Raw genomic sequence first — 9,884 nt, 5'->3', positions numbered from 1 at the left:
CCCCCCGCTCCTGGGAGTGCTGAGCCCACAGACACGGGTGCTCCCCCAAGGTGTCTGGGTTCCACTGAGGAATCAGAGGCTCCAGCCCCCTTTCCTCTCCAGCCCATCCATCTCAGTAAGAATGAGCTAGCACACACGGACTCCACGGGACTTCTCACCTCTCTGCTCATTAACTCGCTTTGCCCAAAGCCAAGTCTCTGAGTAGACCCCCGAGAATATGGCTAGAATTATTTTACCAGATCTGGCAGTGCTTGGGGTCACTGGGGTTCAAGGTGACTTTCTTGCCCGGGGGTAAGCGCCGGCCAGCCACCTCACACACAGGGCAGTCATCGAGGTCGACGCAGGTCTGCAAAAGCTCATCCAGGATTTTCCCTGCACGACAAACTCCAATCAGGAGAGAAAGTCCTCCTCTGCCCAAAGGAGGACCCTCCCTTAACCACAGGAGCCCATCCCTGGAGCCAGCTCAGGGTTCACTCCTGCCGCCCCCCCCCTCTCCCGTGGTCACCCCAACCCTCAGGGACGATCTCTCTTTCTTTGTGCCCTACTTTATTCCTCGTCAAATCAGGGAGGGCGTACTGCTTCCCGACCGACCGACCGACCCCGAGTCTGGGACCAATGAAATCGCAGCTGCAGGGCTCTCTGGGCTCCCCGGAAGTCTCCAGCAGTTCTGGTCGGCACTGTGCCGGACAACAGTCACTAGTCACGGGCGGCCTTTTCCATTTCAATAAGGCAAAGCTAAGCCAAATGGCCACTGCGAGTCCTCAGTCATACCAGGGAAGTCTCTCAGAAAGCGCTGTTGCCATGCTAAGCCTGCGTCCATCAGCCTGCGGGAGCCCCGGCAGCGGTGTTCTGCATGGTGTGCGATGGTGCAGTCTCCAAAGTACACCTGTAGGCCTTTCTCCCGAGGGGCCTCGGAGTGGATGCTGACTCCCACCCTTTCAGCCAGCAGCTGAGCCCCCGGGACTCCACACCCAGAGAGTCACACAAATGCATTTCATGGGGACCCAACTTGACGAAACCCATCGCTGGCCTGACATGAGGGCTGGAAGGCCGTGGACAGGACAGCACTGGGGGGCAGCTGAAAGTGGGTAGGACAGGGAAGCCACTTGCCTAACACTTACCCCCTCCCTCCCTCCAGCCTGAGTCGGTCCCAGGAGCCCAGCACTCCCCTTGCCTCGCCACCGAAGCCTTACCTGGGGGGCAGTGTGCGTGGCAGCCCTCCACACACTGCACAGGACACACCAGGGGCTCCGGGTGCTGGCAAGTGACGGGGCAGGCGGGGGCACAGCTGTTATAGCGCCACTCGCACTCATACCCGTTTTCCCGCACATTCCTCTCCTCGCAGCTTTGGGCTGTGGAGACAGAAGAAAGGGACTGTAGCCATTCAAGCACCAGGCAGTCCTGTGCAGCCCGGGAAGCCAGCTCTGCCCAGAGGCCCGGAGCAGACTGGGATGAGACTGAAGGCGGCAATGGCTTTGGGGAGGTGATGATCGCATTGGAGAACTGGGGTCTCCCAGAAGTCCCTGGTCCTGAGAGCCGCCAATCTCTGAAGCCCTGACACCAGGAGCCAGTGGTTTTCCATAGGCAGACAAAGGAGATTGGTTGCTTGCCCTGTGCCAGGCAGGCACCAAGTAAATACATGAGCTGCTCATTCGTAGTGACACATGCGACGATGACCAGTTAAAACGAGATACTGACTCCCTTCTTCTCTTCGTCAGGGCTCCCCCTCCCAGAAGTCCCCTGGAAGAGACATCTCTGCATATCAATGTGGTGCATCCCTGACCCTTCCCTCCCATGACACTAGCTCCTGCACACGGCAGGTTCCGTGAGCTCTCCTTGAGCTTGGGCCATCCACCCACACACCCAGAGGGGGGTCTCCTTGGCCCCGTTAGCCTTGACATCTAATACATGCGGGGTGAGGGGTGGGGCGTCTGAGGGTCCTGAGGGGCACAAGAACTCACGGCACAGCGTGGCCGTCCTCCAGGTCACCACCAGGCCGTGCTGGGCACAGGCATGGGCATAGGCAGCAACGGTATCGCAGAAACAGGCGCAGTCCCCAATGGACTCGCAGGAGCAGGTGTCGTAAATGCAGGCCTCCAGGTACGGCTCGGGGTCCACCTGCAACAGGAGACTCAGGGTGGCCAAGGCCCGGCCAGGGCTCAGGAACTCAGGCTCTTAGTCTTGGCGAGAATGTTCTGGTCTCAGAGTAAGGGAAGGAGGTTCCGGGCCAGGGCCAAAATGCAGTTCCATGGTCCCAATGAGGGAATGGGTAGATTAAATTCTAAACTGGCTTCCAGCAAGAAATGTTTGATGAAAACAGTGTTGCCGGCCTTTTGTGGACTATGAGGTCCCTGAGAATTGTTCAAAGGAATATTCAATCCCCTTTCCAACTGTCCACCTAGCAGTCATCTATCCCCCCTTAACCTACTCCAACCTCGTACATATTAGTGTTTTTACGCAAACACACACACGCTGCCCTCAATTCCCTTTCCTTGCTTCTTGTCAGCAAAGGCGATGAGAAGCATGCCAAACGGCAGGTGTGATGGGGCCGGTATGCTGAAGAGTGAGAGCGAGCTGGCTACCCCTGGCATCTGGGCCCGAATCTTCTTGGAAGGACAGCCCACCCCGCATTTACATACAACTACAGCACGAACTCTCTCCTGCCCTGCCGCCAAACACACCAGCCTTTCCCAGGGAAGTTCTGTTGGAAATGCATTCAGAACTCAAGTGGGGGCCACTGTTGCAGGGGGTGCCAACAGCCCTAACTTCCCTGGCTCCTCTCACTGTCTTCCCTCCTCCAGTTTAGATGCTCGGGCTGCCACCAAGTCACGGAATTCTAAGTGCCCTTTGCTGTTCTCGGAGGGGCGGAGGTGGGGGAGGGCAGGAATCATTGGATGACTATCAAGACAGCTGAGATGCATGTATTCAAGCAGTCACTCCCATGGTAGCCAGGTTACACAGCAGCATGTGCATATGCACCTGGCTGACTATGTATGTGCACACACGAAACACACATACTCTCCCACGCCCATGTGCATTTGTAACACGGGAGAGCCCCCCCCCCCCATTCCACTTTGTATTGGGCATCCCTCACTACCATGTGCTATGAACACAAGGAGCCATGCGGTAAACACTGAGGTCAGGTCAGAGCGCGTTCGGTGAAGAATGGGTTGGGACTGGAGAAGGGTGCTGTGAGAGGACGTGCATAGGTCTGGAAACAGACAGGGGTGTCAGAAGAAGGACATCTCTGACTCAAGTGTGGGATGAGATCCTTCAATGGAGGAACAAGGCTGGAGGCCAATGTAAAGGGAGACACGTTCACAAACGCCAGCAAAAACTGCGCACTGCTCAGAAGGAAAATGTTTCTTCAGGCAATACGCTCCCCAGAAACTGCCCTTTCTCCTTGTGCTTCTTCCAAGGCTGAAGCTAAGAAAGGGACCAAAGATCTACCTATGGTTGGGTGCCACCAAGCCAACTTCAACTCATAGCAGCACTAGGTGACAGACTAGAACTGCCCCACGGGGCTTTCTTGACTGTGATCTGTAAGGGAGCAGACCCCAGGTCTTTCTCGTAGCCAGACACTCAACCAGTGGACCACCAAGACTTGCTAAGAAGGTGGCAGCCATGCCAGGACGTCATGTTCTGAGTGTCCCCTGCCCTCACCAGCTTGTTGCAGCCCTGGAAAAGGTCACTGGTCAGGATCCTGCAGGAGGAATCCACCATCGCCTGCTTCATGAGGTTGTTGTGGCAAGTGGCAGGGGTGGCGTCCAGCGGCACCTGAGGAGTGAGGCAGGAGCACACAGGTGGGCCAGCCAACAGCCACAAGGATCCACAGGTCCCTTTCCCCAGACCCACGCGCAGCCCACAGCCCCAAGCCCCTGCTCCAGCCCCAGTGAGAGTGTGGGATACAGTGGGCCGGAAGCAGGCCTCTCAGACGTACTTTCCTGGTGTCGGCACACTGCGGGTTCACCTTCCAGGAGTTCCCAAAGTCCACTGGGTCTTCTTCCAGTTGGAGGTTGCTGCTGGTGAAGTCATTGTTCTGGATGCCATCAAAATTCCCACACAGGCCACACACTTGCTCCTTGATAACAAGGCGAAAAGGCAAGGCCTGTAAACCTCAGGGGTACCCTCTCCTCAACTCTCCTCTCCTCGTCTCTGGGAAGAGGAAGGAGGACGTTCCAGGCAGCAAAGGAGACAGGGGTGTCTGAGGAAGAGGGTTGGGGGCAGGATAGAGGAAAGATGAGGAAGAGGGGCAGGGATGGAGACCCAGGGGAACCAGGTTGGTCAGCAGAGCCTTGCCCGGGCCAAGGCCTTTCTGGGTCTCCTCACCGGCCCTATTAGGACAAGGAAGCAAAGGTCCTGCACAAGGGAAAACCCCTTGCTCACCTTCACATTGTAAGCCCAAGGCAGACAGAAGTGGGAAGGAGGCAGCCTTGGCCCTAGAACTACCAGACTGAACCGCCTCCCTCCCCAGTAAGTATGAGCAGAGGGGCCTACTGGTTCACAGGGAGCCCTGGAGGCTGCTGACAGGCCTGCTCTAACAGGCAGTGAGCGCCCTCGCCTGGAGCCCTGGAGCCCGGCCAGGGCAGACCAGCTGCTCTACAGTAAACACCACCTGAGTTCACCTCTCACTGCGGGCCACACCTCCTGAATGAGGAGTGGCTGAGAAACCGGAAGCCATGAAATAAAACGACAGGAAGAAACGACCCCCATGGTCTGGTCTGGCAAACAGAGGGTGCTATGTCTGTACCCCGTATTGCAAACTCGCTCTGGAGACAAAGACTTGTGACTTAGTCCTCCGTTACATCGGTGACAACATGATTTGGCTTAGAACACTGAGTGTAAATGACTGGGTAGTGAGTAGGTTGGATGTTGTCCCAGTTGCACAAATGGTCAAAGGTTGGTCAGTGGAGTAGGAGCCCCTCCCCAGGGTAAAGTGAGGCCACCTGGCTCTAACACTGGCTCCAAGCACCTTTCTTTCTCCCATTCCAGCTGCCCCCGTCTGCTCCCCGGATACCGACATGCTCACCTCGTCTTCCTGGACGCTCTGCTCACCTCTACACTTCTGTCATCTCTCAGACAGGTCTCACCAGACCAGCCAATCCAAAATCATATCCCTGCCAAAATAGCACCTCTACACGGGCTGTGGAAGCCAGATCTAGACCCAACGATGCCCACACCCTAATCCCCAGAATCTGTGGTGGTGCTTCCCTGCATGGTGTTACAGCTGGAACTGTGTACTCTCAAAATATATGTTGTAAACATATATACTAAATATATAGTATATACATTATATGTGTGTGTGTGTATATATATATATACACATATACCTGTGGCAATAGTCCCCTTGGTTTTTCTTTGTTAAATTGAACAAACATATCAGTGTAGGGGGTGTCCTGAGCCTATCTCTTTTGAGATATAAAAGGAGTAAATTAAGATACCAACAGAGAGAGAGCCTGGTCCGGCACCTAAATCGGACATCCAGCCTCCTAAACAGCAAGGGAATAAATTTCTGATGTTTCAAGCCACTCGTGTGTGGTTATTTCTATTATAGCATCACTGGATGACTAAGACACACAGCAAAGGAGACTCTGCAGATAGGAGTAAAATAAGGATCTTGAGACGGGGCACGGGGTGGGGCGGGGGTGGTTACCTGGGATAATCTACAGGTGCCTGGTACAATCAGGGGGCACTTAAACCAGGAAGACAGGAGGGTCAGAGTGAGAAAAAGCAGTGTGGCCAGTAGAAGCGGAGAGGCAGAGTGGACGATGCTAGGCAGCTGGCTCGGAAGGAGGAGAAGGAGGAGGAGGAGGACAGGACCGCGTGGCAAGGAGAGCAGGAGGCCTGTGAAAGCTAGAGGCTCCAGCAGTCGACCAGCGTTCGAACTGTGAGGTAGCAAGTGTGTGCTGTGTTAACCACGAAGCATGTGGTCATTGGCTACAGCAGCAAGAAGGCACTAACATAGAGGCTGTATTTAAAGTGTTGCGTTTCGCCCTGCTGTGCGTCCAGTGCCTGGATCAGAGTCTGATACACAGCAGGTTTGTTTCCTTCAAGCTGCCATCGAGTCAGCTCTGACTTGTGGGACTGTGTGTGTGTCAGGGTAGAACTGTGCACCATGTGGGTTTCAGCAGTGGGTTTTTCAGAAGCAGATCACCAGGCCTTTCTTGTGAGTGCTGATGGGCGGACATATACCTCCAACCCTCCAGGCAGGAGCCGAGTGTGCTAACCGTTTGCACCGCCCAGGCACTTCCTGATACGTAACAGCAACTCAACAGTGTTGGTTGCAGGAATGCGTGACTAGTTCAGCTGCAGTTCAAGAACGCCAGCTCTTCCCAGGAGAAAGACGAGGCTTTCTACTCCTGTAAAGTGTGACAATCTCGGAAGCCCACGGGGCACTTCCACCCTGCCCTATAGGGTGGCTGTATGTCAGAACTGACTCAGCGGCAGCCGGCGTTTCCAGGAAAGGAATGGGCCATCCCTTGAAAAAGTAAGAAGGGCTGCCCTCCGCTATGCGCACCAGTTGTAAGCGATGGCTGTTCCTACGCTGCTGCAAGCGAAGGTCACGCCTACAGAGACGCAGCGGCAGCAGCCGTAGTGCACGGAGCTGCCTGTCACAGGCAGGCCAGTGAGAGAGGGTAAAGTCAACACAAAACCAGCACAAAACCCATGCACAGCTTTTCCTACAGGGAGGTCCTCAGCTCTCAGACTCGGTGAATCCTTGACTCAATGCTAAGGCGATACCCCAGAATACTGTGCAGGCTTTTCCATCATGTCTGACATGATCAGTTGGCCTCTTCAGTCGAAAAACCTAAGGAAAACCCATTACTTTAATCTTTTATTTCCTTTTTCTTTGGATAGCAACTGCATACCTGGCAAAAGCAGTCAATGCCCTGTTTGTGTATGGGAGAACCCTGAAGCCTCCCCCTATGCAGGCGGGCTCTGTGTAAGGTAGCCACAGCTAATTGTGAGCTGGAGAAGCTGCTTTAGGTCAAGGTCAAGATGACTGGATGAAATGACTCCCCTCCTCTAGAAACAGTGGGGGGGGGCCATTAGCAGCCACTGGGGAAGCTGAACAAGGTCCAAGTCTTAGATAAGCTGAAGAGGAAGTGAGAAAGGCACTCACCTGGTATGTCTGCTTCAGGACCACGGAGATGGCCAGGTGGTGGTCCCAGACCACAGAGAGCCCTCTGCCCAGCAGCAGAATGACATACCGGCCCGATTCCACCACCTCAAAGTGAGTGGAGTCCTTAAGGGGCTTCTTCACAATCACCTGGAAGAAAACAAGGGGTGAAACAGGAAGGAGGAAAAGGTAGGAGCGTGATTCCAGGCCCTCTCTCACCCCTCACCTGCCCTATCTGTCTCCATTGCCCCACTGACTCAAACAGGACCACGCCTAGACATTCCTGTGCCCATCTCACCTGCCACTCTTCAGGAATTAGAGGGCCAAGGGATGATTATAGAGGCGGCAGCCACATCGTAGTTATGAGATTAAAAATACAACCATACCAACCACAGAAGAGCTTCCATGACGTCACAAAAGGCAGTTTTACTGGCACTTGGTCTTTAAATGCATGTGGTCTCTTGGATGGGATGGAAATGTGGCCGTGATCTTCAACTCCGGGAGTGAGTTACATGTTAAGAGCAGGCGTTGGGAACCACCAGCCACTCCAGGGCAGAAGCATGAGGTTTTCCACTCCTGTCAGGAATCAGTCTCAGAAACTCGCAGGGGCCTATCTGGGCTTTCCCACAGGATTGCTGAGAATCAGAATCAATTCAGTGGCTGTGAGTTTGAGCTGTGGGATTTTTTGGAGGTAGTGGATTAAAAGAATCTACCCCTTTATAAAGCCCCACCCTACAGCCTTCCCTGTGCTCCCACATCCGTCTGGCAGAGCAGAGAGGCCGAGGGGCACAGCTGTAAGCCAGGAGGCTCAGATTCCAGCTTTGCAGGAGGGTGGTAGTTACATAATCTGGTGTCAACTTGTGAAGGGGAGGAGTTGAGCTTGTCAATCTGATCACAACTTCAAGACCTCATTGAGAGGTGCCATGGAGATAAATAGTTGACTGGAAGCCAGATACACCCACTCCCTGTGAGACATTACTGACAACGAGCCTGATGGAGCTACGCTGATGCAGCCAGAGTCCTGGAGCTGCAGGGGCCATGTGGAGACCCATGCCAGCACTGAGATGCTTCTACTGCCGCTGGATCCACAAGACCTTCCACCCACTGGCTTGTGATCTTCCTGCATTCGGCATCATTGCATGTGTTGTGAGTATGAAAAAGATTTACAGATTGGTATCAGACATATGGGATAATATTGGACTTACAGACTTGATCTGGACTTAGCTGGGCTGTTTTCTCAATTTTCAATTACTCTGCTATCTATATACTCTTTCTTATACACACATGAATGTCTCTCGATTTGTTTCTCTAGCCACAAGGAGGATCTAACACAAGGAGGATCCAGGCCTGAGCCCTTGACTTGGCTAACCATGGCCAGGGCCTTCCTCTCAGTGTGTCTGGCTGACTATCTACCCCACAGAATTGAGGCTGATCCTGAGAACCTGTCACTCCCTTGCAAACGTTCTCTCCTGGTGACAGCATGCAGAGCAAATCAAATGTGCAGATTTGTGGCTCATTTGTGAGAACACTACTCAAGGTCACCACTGTCATCTGGTCTAAGTAGAGTGCCCTCTGGATTGGAGTTGACACCACTGATGCACAGCCGAGCACGACGCTGGCTGGGCAGCATTCTGTAGTCAGGATGCCGCCGTCGCCCTCCATCCCCAGAGCTGCATGGAGTGCATGTGCAACAAAGGCCGGGCTGTGCACAGGCTGAGCCGCGGAACAAGGGAGGTAACTGGCCAGCCAGGTTGGTCCCAGAGCCTGGGTCTCCCGAGAATTATACCTGGTCGGGCCAGCTGAGCATGACAGCCTTTCCTAAAAGTGAGGACGAGGGAGCCCCTGCCGCTTCACATGCCGATTCCTGGGCTTCAGCCCAGAACTGCGGAGTCAGGATCCCAAAGGGGAGCCCAGGGATCGGCAACTGAAACAAGACCTCCTCGGTGATGCCTGGGTAGTTAAGAGCCTCGTCTTTGACCCTTAGCTCAGAGACTGGATCTGCCTAACTTCTCACTGGAAACCCTCACACAGAAAGTCTGCAAAACGATGGGTCTGAAAACATAACAGCAAGCAAAGATATCCCATGAGTCCAGCACTCCTCACCTCCACCCACACACACCCAAAACTACGAGCGCTGACCTTGTGGGGGATTTTATGTATAATAAAATAGCTGATGGAGAATAAGAAGGGAAAGCCCCTAGCTTTCATTCCCCACTCAGCCCCGCAGAGCCAAGCACTGGTTCTTCGGATACTTATGGATAGATGGTTACACATCTGTGTCCACACAGTGCCTGTACTTTGTGTTAGGAAGATAGGACCATGCTGGCCGTAATGGTCCGCAGCTGACCCTTCTTATAGAGCACCGTGTCAGGGCCAGAGATGGAGCTCTACCTCATTCTCCTCACGGTGCCCACTGTTTCATTCACCCAAGCTCCAAGCAAATGCTTGATATGGGCTCTTAACCAGCTGCCAGAGAATGGAGGAGGAGCGAGGGAGACAAGGATGAGGCCGCACTTACCTCCTCATCAAACAATTCAATCTCTCCTCCATCCATCAGGATGGTGACCCGCTTTTTGCATTTCGCTGAGGGGTAGCCGCATCCCTCATTCCTCACCAGGATCTGGAAGGTTCCAGGGTTGCCCCCACATTGATCCTGGGAAGAGAGAGTGTGTTAGTCTGGGTATATTAGAGAAATAAATCCACAGAAACTCATGTATATGAGAGAGTTTTATGTAAAGGGTAAGTTCACATCAAGAAAACATCC

The 9,884-nt window shown here is 53.8% G+C and overlaps 1 protein-coding gene across 1 annotated transcript in view; it reads right to left on the bottom strand.

Annotated features, from left to right (window-relative positions):
* Positions 1 to 9,884, bottom strand: part of VWF (von Willebrand factor) — a 175,320-nt gene that overhangs the window by 70,198 nt on the left and 95,238 nt on the right. Inside the window, exons 21-27 of the mRNA XM_045296004.1 lie at positions 9,639 to 9,773; positions 7,124 to 7,270; positions 3,941 to 4,081; positions 3,664 to 3,777; positions 1,962 to 2,118; positions 1,194 to 1,352; positions 237 to 372 (exon numbers count right to left, since the gene is read on the bottom strand). Of these exons, the coding sequence (XP_045151939.1) occupies positions 237 to 372; positions 1,194 to 1,352; positions 1,962 to 2,118; positions 3,664 to 3,777; positions 3,941 to 4,081; positions 7,124 to 7,270; positions 9,639 to 9,773 (989 nt within the window). The remainder of the gene's footprint in view (positions 1 to 236; positions 373 to 1,193; positions 1,353 to 1,961; positions 2,119 to 3,663; positions 3,778 to 3,940; positions 4,082 to 7,123; positions 7,271 to 9,638; positions 9,774 to 9,884) is intronic.

This window comes from Echinops telfairi, unplaced genomic scaffold (genome assembly GCF_000313985.2).
Source record: "Echinops telfairi isolate 266 unplaced genomic scaffold, ASM31398v2 ScPeMD7_7356;HRSCAF=8355, whole genome shotgun sequence".
Lineage (NCBI taxonomy): Eukaryota > Metazoa > Chordata > Mammalia > Afrosoricida > Tenrecidae > Echinops > Echinops telfairi.
The sequence above is the reverse complement of the archived record's forward strand: the minus strand, read 5'-3'. Positions and strand labels throughout refer to the sequence as shown.